General features: G+C 32.5%; 1 protein-coding gene across 1 annotated transcript in view; it reads left to right on the top strand.

The window, feature by feature from the left end:
• LOC136025431 (uncharacterized) overlaps positions 1-12,734 on the top strand; it is a 39,799-nt gene that overhangs the window by 1,302 nt on the left and 25,763 nt on the right. Inside the window, exons 2-4 of the mRNA XM_065701463.1 lie at positions 966-1,112; positions 5,939-6,544; positions 8,365-8,955. Coding sequence (XP_065557535.1) covers positions 1,040-1,112; positions 5,939-6,544; positions 8,365-8,955 — 1,270 coding nt within the window. The 5' untranslated portion in view covers positions 966-1,039. The remainder of the gene's footprint in view (positions 1-965; positions 1,113-5,938; positions 6,545-8,364; positions 8,956-12,734) is intronic.

Here is a 12,734-nt window from a genome sequence, read left to right as displayed (position 1 = left end):
GATAAGCTGAATGTGATGGTGTGGTTTTCATTAATGTTATTTAACTTTTAAAGAATTTTTTCATTCATTTTTGAAAATCGGTAAATTTTCTCAGGCTCGTGCCCTCTGATGAGTAACACTAAGCCCAGTGAGTCTTATATATTTGGAATCAGTATAATAAACCGATTCTTTTGATATATCTACTGATATCAAAATCCCGTTTTTAAAGTTTCAGTTACTATTGAGCCACGTCGCTCCTTACTTACAGTTCGTTGCCACGAACTGTTTGATATTCCTGATAAGTTTCGTTTAGCCATTCCCCTACCAAATTCCTAGCAAAAGGATAGGAAGGTAGCACTTTGTTAATTGGAAACATGCAGTGTAAAAGTAACCCACTGCAACTTTTCAGCATAAGAAGGCAGTTTTTCTTCCAGCAAATATCTTCCAATGTCAGATAAAGAAGGATGACTGAGCTCCATTAGACATTCTTTTAAAATTGAAATTTTCTTACCGCTGCTAGACATTGTGTTTTCCCCTTCTTGGCCTTGGTCCTTCAGAGATGGAGCTTCCTAAGGTATCAAAAAAACATGTATACGATGATAATTTTACAATAGAATGTGCCACCGCTGCCACAATGGATTGTGACATATGTAAAGAGGTATTTGAGAATCAAATACTTGAAAAGTAAAGTATATATTGATGAATAACCAAACAATAAGAGGCGATGTAGGATTGATACGAGGAATAAATCTTCAAATTTTATTATTGTGTGCTGAGTTTTTTTTTAAGGGCTGTAGGCCCTCCCCTCTTTGTATCTTCCAGGTATGCCAGTAAATCACTTGAAATTACTTCAGTAAATCACTGAATTACAAATATACTAAAATTGTCAAATGTTAGAGACTTAATCTAGTCTCTGCCTTTTTTTGCTATTGTGAATTGTACAATATATTCCACAGTGTCTTATGGATCGTTTTGATATGTTTCAGAAATCCAGGATCAGTTGCAAATTAAAACTGATGAGCCCTTGGGAACTGCAAATACTCTTACTTTACAAAATGATATGGAACTTCCCGAAAGAAGTTCTTGCAGTTTAGCTCTTGTTCAGGTTGACTCAAACACAGTAAAGGAAGAAGGTAAGTTTCCAAACTTGAATAGTGCGAAGATTAATTTTAAAATTTTATTTTATGGGGAATCGTCATGTAAATTTAACGTTTAATTACAGAAAAAATGGCAACATTGCAGAAGCAAACTACAATAATAAAAAGTTTTCAAATAATTCATCATGAGGGATAAATTTAATTTATTTTAAATCATTTATTTTATTTTCATTATTTTATTTTTTTACAATTATATTATTATAATTATAATTATATTATTTATAATTATTTTATTTGTCTTAATTTATTTAATTTACTAAAGGGATAAGAAAAAAATTATCAATAGTCCTACTGATGACCAATGTTTACAAAGTGGAACCTTGACAGCAAAGCTTGAACTGGCTTATTCGCACAACTATGCGTGCATATATGCATTACAGATGCAAAATAAAATTTAAAATAATACATTTAGAAAGAAATTTAATTAATTAAAAATTAGATTAGAATTAAAATGTATATGTTAAATCAATTTGAACTATATTAAATCATTATGACTCTGAAACATCGTGGGTATAAATGATGGGTATAACATAACTCGTGGGTATAAAAGGTTCACAGGGCATATATTCTATTGTGCAAATCATTTGTGTTTAATTTAAAATTGTTTTATTTCATCAAAGATAGATATTAAATTGTCATTTTGACATGCTTGGTCTCAGATTTGATGACACTTTGTGGTGTTATTTCTTCAATGAGTATGAGAAATCATATATTTCTCATTCTTTGCATATTCTTATATTCTTTGCATATAAAAACTATATGTCTTCTTTATGTTTTTATAAATATTTCTGCTATTTTTTAATAATACATATGGATTATACTGAGAAAATTATTTGAGTCTCTAGGTTCCCCTAGAAAGCTAAGAAAATATTATGCTACATTAATAATGCATAGTTAATATTGTAAATTTACTAGTTTCATGCTGGAGGAATCCATGCAAAATATTTCACTTAATGACAAAACAAGTATAGGATTTAAATTATAGGCTAATACCTATTTTAGTCTTTAAAAAACAAAATGGGGCAATAGGGGCCTCTTGTATTCATGCAAGTTTCCCTCTGTTTGCTTAGATTCGTCAGAAATATTTGAAACATTTAACTTGTGTCTTTTTTTCAACTTTTAGGACTGCTATTGAAGATTTAAACAGCTATAAAAATTTTTAGCTTGATGATGAAAAGCCAAGCAAGGCGCGAAATTTGGTTTTCAAAGCTTTTCTTATGGGGGATGAAGGAGCGGTTCCTTGAAGATGGTCTTTAGGTTTTTTTTTCCAAGCTCAATCTTTAGAAATGTATTCCCGAGAGTAAAAATTGGGAGGCGAAGGGAATAATTTATTCTGGGGGATGAAGGAGAGATCCTTTGAAGATAAAGTCTTCAGGTCTGTTTCAAAGCTCAAACTTTGAGAATGCATTCCCGAGAGGAAAAAATAATAAAAATGTTAAAAAATTTTGTAGATATTGGCAGGCGAAAGAATAATTTATTCTGAGGTGGAGGAGAGGTTCCTTGAAAATAAAGTTCTCAGGTCTCTTTCAAAGCTCAAACTTTGAGAATGTATTCCCAAGAGGAAAAAAATAATAAAAACGTTAAAGAATTTTTTTATAGACATTGGGAGGTGAAGGGATAATTTATTCTGGGGGGTGGAGGAGAGGTTCCTTAAAGATAAAGTCCTAGGGTCTGTTTCAAAGCTCAATCTTTGAGAATTCATTCCCGAGAGGAAAAAATAATAAAAACATTACAAAATTTAGACATTGGAGGCGAAGGGATAATTTATTTCGAGGGAGGGAGGAGAGAATCTCTGAAGATAAAGTCTTCAGGTCTTTTTCAAAGCTCAAACTTTGAGAATGCATTCTCGAGAGGAAAAAATAGTAAAAACACTAAACAAAATTTTTAGACATTGGGAGGCAAAGGGATAATTTGGATGTCCTAGAGTTTTCTTTTTTTTACAAGGCCTTTTAATGAATTTTTTTTTAACCTGTCATTTGCGTTTGCTTTTTCATTCTGGGCCACTGTATATAGGCCTTTTTTCTTCTTTTAAGCTTTTTGAGAATGCATTCTTGACTTTGACTTATTTGACTTGTGTTTCCTGCCAGGCGTGGTTCAGCGTAGAGAGTGATGTCAGCTGCCTCAAACTGGTACGGTCAGAAGCTAATGCTGGTGCGTCGCGGACATCGATGTTTGCCAGCTTCAAGTATTTTGAAAGACTATCGGACCATCGATTTTTCGGTCCTCCGTGGGTTCGTTTCCAGTCGGCTTCTGCGGGGTTAAAGTCCAGCACGATTTTCGCAGGTAGTTGTAATGGCATTCTAAGGAGATGACCGTACCATCATAGAGTGCGCTCCGCTATTTGGATGGAAAACAGCGTCTGCTGACGCTGCATTCCCGAGAGGAAAAATAATAAACACGCTAAACAAAAATTTTAGACTTCGAGAGGCGAAGAGATAATTTAATAGACTGGCTTAGTCCTGAAACAAATTTTCCAAAACAAAATTATTTGTGTTCTTGTAAAGTTGTACCTGCATATTGCAACGCTTGAAATGCTTAACATTGCCTATCTTTATCTTTGTGCTAGTATAGACTTAGCGTAAAACAGTGTATATCCCTGTATTGTGTTTTTCCCAGTCTCGTTGTATTGAAGAGAAGGCTCTAAGAACCTGGGACATAGCTCAAATGATTGCAAATTGAAAGGTAAATTTTGAACCAGGTCCAAGCACAGATTGTCTTGGTCCTGAAACAAGCTAAGACATAAGTCCTGACTTGATGCTGAAGTTGTGAATTAGTGCACAGAGTCCTAACAAGTTTCTTTTAGCCCTCCCTCCTACCAAATTCTCAGCTAAAAGATAGGCAGAGAGCACGCTGCTTAATTTGGAAACATGTAGTGCAACACCACCCCAACTGCAACTTTTCAGCCAAGAAAGGGCAGGCTTTTTTCTTCAATCAATCAAAAGTATTTTACAGTCCTAGTCCTTGGATGTTTCATTGAAGGCACTAGTAAAAAATACAGCAGAAATGGATTGCTAAACCGGTTAGTTCTGTCAGAAACTGGTGCTTATTTGTTCTTCTTTCTGCTGTCAATTGCTGATTTACTATCAGGAGGTGGAAGATGTCAATGCTTGAGGCTAGCAAGCAGAGATTGTCCATCAACAGAAAGGAGCGATTTTTAAGGGTTTCAATATTTAAACTCTAGAGTAGATTCAAAATTAATAAATTTTTCTGTCAGGATGAAATATATACTCTTTCTGGAATCCTTTTTCGCCATCATCTAGATATTCAATATGATGAATTTGGAGCCCCCATACTGGAAACGTATATTCCAGTACAGGACATAAATATGCTAGATATGCTGTTTTCAGCTAATTTACCAAGAAACTAGAGTAATGCCTTGAGATCAGTGAATAAATTTCGCATTTGCCTTTCTTAATTTGGTTAAAATATATGAGGCAATTTAATTTTGGACTGATCGGACATGAGATTATTGTTTTCAAAGGTGTATGCCCCTTCTTTACAGACTGTATATAAAAGTAACATGTCTGATAATCCTAATTTTTATATTTTTACATCTATAATTATTATTGAAGTACTATGTCGCCATAAGATTGAGGTCCTAGTCTTTGAATCTCTGGCTTTTTTTAACTCTTATTTTATAAAATTGTTTTTCTGGAATACTTATTATGAAGATATGTTTTTTTTTTTTTACCAAATTTTAAGATAGCTTTTTTGCTTCTTAATTCAATTCTAAAAATATTTTGATGGTTTTACTTTGAGTTACTGTTTTTCTTTGAGTCTCATTGTTTATTATATCTTCAAATCAATGCTGATGATTGGCTTTTCAGTCTTGTGTTAAACTCCTATAGGAATACTTTCATAACCTGATCAAATCAACTTTCATTCATTAGTTCACCCAAACTCTATTTCAATCATAACCTTTTGTTTTTGTTTAAAAATATCTTTTATGAAAACGCAAACTCTCTTTGTGTTTTAATTGACATGTGATTAATGCTATTAAGTATGAATAGTACTCACATTCTTAGTGATTCTTAAATAGGTGTCAGACCCTGTTTGTTTGACGTGTTGATACAACAAATTGAGCCTTAAAATTGTGGTGCAAAGAATTAAAAAATTTTCTTGGTTTTAAATTTATTGATTTTTCAAATTTCTTGTCATGATTATACAAATTGCTAATATCATTCATTGAAGTTTATCAGCCTATCTGAAAAATTTATTCCCCTCCCAAGCCATTCCCCCATCTCCAGAGATATCTAGTAATTTTTCTAGTTGTTGAACTGGACTTGTAGTAGTGGTTAATGTGGTAATATTATTTCAAATTGAGTATCATTTTATCGTCCGATTGTCCAAACCTATTGCTCACAACCACCATCATAGCTGTCATAAAATTTATATCAAATGCTAACCAGGAAAATAACTGCCCCCCCTCCCCCATAAGTAATTAAATCAGTAATTCATCCTCTCTTTGCTCTCCACCACTGCGTCCAAAAGTTTCTCCCTTACCATCATTTTAAGATCATGTGGCTGTGGATTTTAAATTTAAAAGTGAATTATTGTTTATAATATAGATGTCAATATATAAATGTCTTCATAAAAGAAAAAATAGAAACACTGAACACGACAGAAATATGGCTTATCTTTTACCTTCCCTTTTTTTACTTATTTCATTCCCTTTATTTTATTTTATTATTTCTTTTTTTATTATTATTTCCCTTTCTTTTTTTATTAATTATTTATTTATTAATTATTTCTTTTTTATTAATTTTATTATTTCCCTTTTTTTATTTATCTTCCAATTTCAGAGAAAGAAGCATCATCGAGCTCCAACGGACATTTGTTTAAAATTGAGACTTCCTTACCACTACCAGAAACTGTGCTTTTTTCGCCTGTTGATCCTGACCCATTAGACGCAGGGCTTCTTAAGCCTGAGGTGTCAAACCCCAACCCAAGAGAACGGCTGAAGAGAACTTCAAACCCAAGAGATATATGCGATGAGAATCTTGATCATGTAGTTGCTACCTCACTAGATTGTGACATCTGTAAACAGGTGCAGAATTCTTTGTTTTTACTTGAGCTCCATAAGAGCACGCTGTGTGGAAAGACCTTACCACTCTACTGTGAAAAGTGCAACTTACAGATAAAAGACTTCCCTGATTTCGCTCTACATTTTCTGGAGCATGAAGCAGGAACTGAACGCAAGTGTCTTATCTGCTTGTGCAACAACATAGACAATATGAGGGAACATGTACTTTCAGCTGGTCACATGCCATCACTTTCACCTTTAACTGAATCAAAACCAAAAGAGACACCTGAAATTACACCTAGAAAGTATCAACTGCGATCTAAGCCAATTCAGCATCGTAATAATGGTTTTCTTAAAGATGATGGGAAAACAAAAGTCAAGAAAGGTATGTTTATGGTAAATAACTTACATTATATTTCTAATATAATATATAGTTTATATTATAATATATATTTGACGTAGCCATTCTTTTCAAATTAGTTGTAAGTTTCAATAAATATGCCCCCAGGAATGACATGGCCCCACAGGCCGTGGTGCAAGGGCGGTAAATAATTGCAGCTCTAAAATATGTTTTATAATGGGAAAGGGATGCTAGTACAATATCTCAGGAACATCCAATGAAATTAAGTTGAAATTTTCAGGGAGCGGTGTGGGTGATGTTGAACAAAACCAAAATACACTGTGCATCCAGTTTTTTAAAAGAACATATCTATTATACCTCAGAGCACTAGAACTTTCAAAAAATGAAAAACTTTAAAACTTTTGGCACTCTTTAAAAACTTTTTAAAAACATTTAAAAAATGAGCGTGGGAGGGGGCCTAGGTGCCCTCCAATTTTTTTAGTCACTTAAAAAGAGCACTAGAACTTTTAATTTACGTTAGAATGAGCCCTCTCGCGACATTCTAGGACCACTTGGTCGACACGATCACCCCTGGTAAAAAAAACAACAACAACAAAAAAAACAAAAACAAATAAACACGCATCCGTGATCTGTCTTGTGGCAAAAAATACAAAATTCCACGTTTTTGTAGATAGGAGTTTGAAACTTCTACTTTAGAATTCTCTGATACGCTGAATCTGATGGTGTGGTTTTCGTTAAGATTCTATGGCTTAAGGGATGTATCCCCCTATTTTCTTAAATAAGGTAAATTTTCTCTGGCTCGTAACTTTTGATGGGTAAGACTAAACTTGATGAAACTTATATATTTAAAATCTGCATTAAAATTCGATTCTATGATATAGGTATTGGTATTAAAATTCCGTTTTTAGAGTTTCGGTCACTATTGAGCCGAGTCTCTCCTTACTGCAGTTCGTTACTACGAATTGTTTGAAAACTAGTCTCAATGCAATTCTGAAACCTTCCCGATTTTCTAGTTACCTCTATTTCTTATTATGGACTTCGAATGCCGGAATACGGAACAGATAAATATATGTAAGCAGTCAAGAGTTGGTTTTTCTGTTGATATGGCGTTGTATAGAAAATTTTGGCACAAAACATGCTTGTTACTTCAAAAATTCTAAAAAAGTTTCAATTTTCAAATGTTTGTCTTTTCTTTCAATTTTCGTTAAAGATATGACGTTATACAAAAATATAAACGCCCAGCTCAATTGATAAATTTCAGAAAACATTTTTTTCTAATTGATTATATGGATTATAGTTTAAAATCTAAATTTTTGTACACCTACATGAATAAAGCTATAATCAGCTGCAATGAGGAAAAAAGTAGAATAATATAGAAGAGGTTAGTATACCTTGTTTTGGGGGGTTAACAAGCAAGGAGGAATAAGGTAAGGAAAATTTGTCCCACTTGCGATTTGTCCAAAGGACCCTTTGAAAAAATTTGTTGCTCAAAGATACCTTTTTGCATTTTATCCCCCCCCCTTTGTCTCTCAGGGAAGACTATACAATCCTCTACCTCGCTCTCCTATATATAGACAAATCTAAATTTAATTGGGTAGGCTATGCAAATTCAAAATGTGTTGAAATTAAATTGTTGAATAGGATAATCGGGAAATGAAATTATATGATACGATGAAATTTTTTCTTGGTGAAGCTAATGCTCCAAAGCTCTTAAAATTGATAAATGTATTCTGCATATTCAGCGTATTGTTTTGTTTCTACTCAGTATCATTCTAAACTAGAATCTGAGTTCATTTGCATTGGTAATGCCTATCACTGGCTGATATTTTCCTCTTTTCTTATAGACTCTGTCCGTAATGGTCGTTCTCGAAGTAAAACTAGTGGATGTCTCAAGAATCTGTCAAGTACACGTTGTCGTAAAACTAGTGGATGTCTCAAGGATCTATCAAGTACACCAGAAACTGTCTGGCTGATTGGCCCATCCAATCAATCTAAGCAACTCGAAAAAATTTACTTGAGAACAACTGTTCCAATTAAAAAGCTATCAAAACGTACTATTGATGAAACCAGTGTTGGCAAATGGCGGTGTAATACTTGTGGAAAGATTGAAAATTCTTGTTATTTACTACAAGTGCATAATTCTACAAACTGTGAAACAGGGCTGTCATTTAACTGTGAAATATGCTCTATAGAAATAAATAACTACAAGGACTTCACCATTCATCACATGGAACACGAAATTGATAAAGGAAATCAATGTCCCATTTGTTTATGTACAAATATTCGTAATATAAAGGAGCATGTAATTATGAAGGGTCATGTCTCAAGGGATATTACTGGACTTGAATTCCCTGATTATTTATCTAATTTAAATAAAGATCGAAAACCAAAACCCTCAGTGGTTTTTAACTCCGCCATAAATGGAGGCCCTCAAGGTATTTATTTTTTACTTTGGGGTCTTTCCTATAATTTTTGGAACCTTGTTTGCCTTCTGTCTAGGGCATGAAAAGTAGGTCGTCCCCAAATAGGGAGGGAAGATGCCCTAAGGAAAGATTTAAGGTAAATAGGAACTTATGGGAAGGTTTAAAGAGGAATGCTTTGAATGGCTTCGGACGGAGGATCGTGAGTAGCTGTGTTGGCCTCAGGCGGCTCGGTGCTGCAGTGAGATGTTAGTAGTAGTATAGTAGCATTCCAAATTAATCCGAATTATTGAATAGCCTACATTTTCTAATATCTGCAATATAATATCTATATTCTGTTCTTAATTTTATTTCAAATGTTTGTAAAAAATATGATGCAATGATGCTCATGATAATTAACTTATAGACATTTGTGTGAACTTTTGACGTATAGATGAGGATATTCTTGTGTTGTAGTCTCATTGTAGTCCGTGACACCCAACTTTCATTTTAAACAGAAAATGTCAATAGTGACTGACTTTTAGATATATTTTTTTGTACCCGTAAAAAAATCTTGGAGTAATTTAGCGAGTTTGAGAACACCAGATACAAATGTTTGATGAGCAGTAGCTCAGAACATTGTCGAGCTAATTTGAACTACAAAAATTCAAATTCAAATATAAATCAAACTAAAAGCCTACATTTTTTAATATCTGCAATATAATTTCTATATTCTGTTCTTAATTTTATTTCAAATGTTTGTAAAAAATATGATGCAATGATGCTCATGATAATTAACTTATAGACATTTGTGTGAACTTTTGACGTATATGTGAGGATATTCTTGTGTTGTAGTCTCAATATAGTCCGTGACACCCAACTTTCAATTGAATTAATTAAAATTTTTATTTGAATTAAAATTAAAATTTTATTTGAGCCACAAAATTAAAATCTTGATGCATCAATATTTCGAATAGTGAAAGTATAATAAAAGTAGGTTTATTATATCAAATTCGCCATTCGACCGTCAAAACTCAATAAGAGTTTCCAATTTAGTTAGACTGGCTCCAGATCCCATCAAAGGCATTTTTTAATACAGTTTTTTAAAACGAATTTCCTGTTTCTTGCAACAATTACTCTATGTGTTCCAGATTTTATTAATAAAACCATCATTTCTTTAAATTTGAATTACAACTGGTACTGGAACATTCCAAGTCTGGATAATAAAATGCATGTGCAGCAATTCGCATGCTCCACTAATACTTTATCAGCTAATTTATTATGAAACAGCTCAATGGAATCGTAAAAAATATAATCCATAGTGCTTGACAATAGCCTATCACCAAATGGTTTTTGTTATTTTTTAAATTTTTCTATATTTTAAATTGATGTAAATATTGACAAAGACTACACTGCCTTTCCATCATGCAAAAAAAAAAAAAAAAAAACAAAAAACATAGATATTGCAATGAGAAACACTGCTAATTATCAAATTAATATTATTTATTTGGATGAGCTATTTTCTATAGGTCATATTAAATTGATATAGTAATTTGACAAAGATTACATTACCTTTCTATCATACAAACAACAACAAAATATAACGCTTTGAGAAAACTTGAAACTATGAATGACAGAAGAAGAATTATTGAATATATCAGCTGTATATCTAAAAGCCATCCTCTAAAAAGCAAAAAGTAGAATTAACATCTATTGTACTTGTTTATATAAGTAGAATAAATAAAGTAAAAGTATCTTTTTACCTTGAAAAGATAAAAATCAATGCCATCTAACGTCACCTCGAAAAGTTGTCTGTTTATTTTTTTGTACTGTGTACCAGTGGTACTGCATTATACTGCTTGAGAATTAGAAATTAATTATTTTGATGGTCAACTTAAAAGCTACATTTACACATTTTGACAACAACTCGGTGCCCCCCCCCCCCCCCCCCCCTAGAGACGACCTTGCTCGTACAAAACACGAAATCCCTAGATTGATATGATTAGATTGGTTTTTCTTTTCTTTTTATATTACTATTTTATTCGGCTTTTGAATTTTATAGCTTTTAAAAATGGAATACTATCCATTTTGCATAAAACATTTTCAGTGGTAAAGTATATATTTTTTACAAATTTAAATGTCATTTTTATTCAGCATTGCTAATTTTGGGCTGAAGACAATATTGTAATAATGTAATTGAATCATGTCTTGCCTATCAACCTGCTAAATAATAAAATATACATATCTAAAAGTCATTCTTAGTGAAGCAAGAAAGTAGAGGATCCTATCAAACGGTTCATATCAAGCATCATATCAAACAGTTCGGGCTAGCGAACTGTAAGTAAGGAACAACTCAGCCATATAGTAACCGAAACTGTAAAAAAATGGAATTTTGATAAGAATTGACTCATCAAAAAAATTGGCTTTTGGGCTGATTCCACTTATATATAGTTTAATAAGATTAATGTTACCAATTAAAAGCTACGAGCCTGCAAAAATTTGCCTAATTTTTTAAAAAGTTGGGAAACACCCCCAAAAATTAGGGAATCTTGAGGGGAACTTGCCAGAATTCCTATACATAATTATTTTTATTTACTTTCTCTTTGGGGACTCATTTTACAGTTAGAGATATTTGAGAAAAATTTTCAAAGGGGCAGAAATCTAGGGGATTTTTCCGTGGAGGGGTCTTTCTGCGGGAGAAATACTCCATGGGGGAATTTACCACAGGAGAAATTCTTCGTTGTGGAATCTTCAGTGGGGAAATTTCCATTTAGGGAGGGGGGCTCAGGGGAAATTTTAAACGGAGAGAGATTTCAATATGGTTTGAAAAACAAGTCTTTTTAGAAATGAAAGTAGGCTAAGAAGAATTTTATAGGCCACTTTTTGCGCAATAAATTTTTCGACCGAATTATAAGCGAGAATGTAATTTCCGAGGAGAATTTTCTGGGGAGGAGGATTGTATATGGGAGGAAGTCTCCATGGAGGAGTTATTGGGGTATTTTCCTTGGAAGGGGACTGTGGATTTCCCAGCATTATTTGAAAATCAATCACAACTGAAATAAAAAAAAAAATTCAATTGAAAGTAATGAGCAACAATAAAACTTAAAAGAAACAGAAATTATACTGTATATGAAAGGGGATGCTCTCTTCTCAATTCCTCATTCTGTACACTCTAGTTTGACTTTTTCTCTGAATTCTTTAAGAACGACTCCTGAAACACAAGGATGGTTTAATCCAAATAAGAACGTTTTTTAAGTACTACGAAAATATAGTGTGAAGAGTGAGGTGTTGAGGAGGTGGCATCTCGCCTCATATACCGAGTACTTTTTATTCCTTTCAAGTTTTATTGTTGTTCCTTACTTACAGTTGAAAAAACTTGTTTTTTTATTCAAATATTTTGTACAAGAGCAGCTAGATATGGACTAGTACAAAGTAATGAAGTGGGATGTTCTTCATTGTTGGTTCGATTTTTTTGATTTTTTTATCATAAATCTGATTTCCTAGCTATTCCCCTTTTTTGTATTGCTGATTCCGGCTATCAGACACATAGCCAGAATAGTTAACTAGTGTTCTTTTGCAATTCACTGCTTTTACAATTGCATTATTGCATTATTGCCTTTTATTGTTTTTATATTAAATTTAGTTGTTCTAATATATTTATTTTTCATTTTTTTTCATTTGCTTATATTTTTTTATATTTTTATATATTATATATTTATATATTATATAGATATTTATATATATTTATATATTTATATATATATATTTATATATAATTATATATATATAATTATATATATATATATTATATATTT

Source organism: Artemia franciscana, chromosome 3, assembly GCF_032884065.1.
Source record: "Artemia franciscana chromosome 3, ASM3288406v1, whole genome shotgun sequence".
NCBI classification, from domain to species: Eukaryota; Metazoa; Arthropoda; class Branchiopoda; order Anostraca; family Artemiidae; genus Artemia; species Artemia franciscana.
This window is presented reverse-complemented; position numbering and strand designations above follow the sequence as displayed.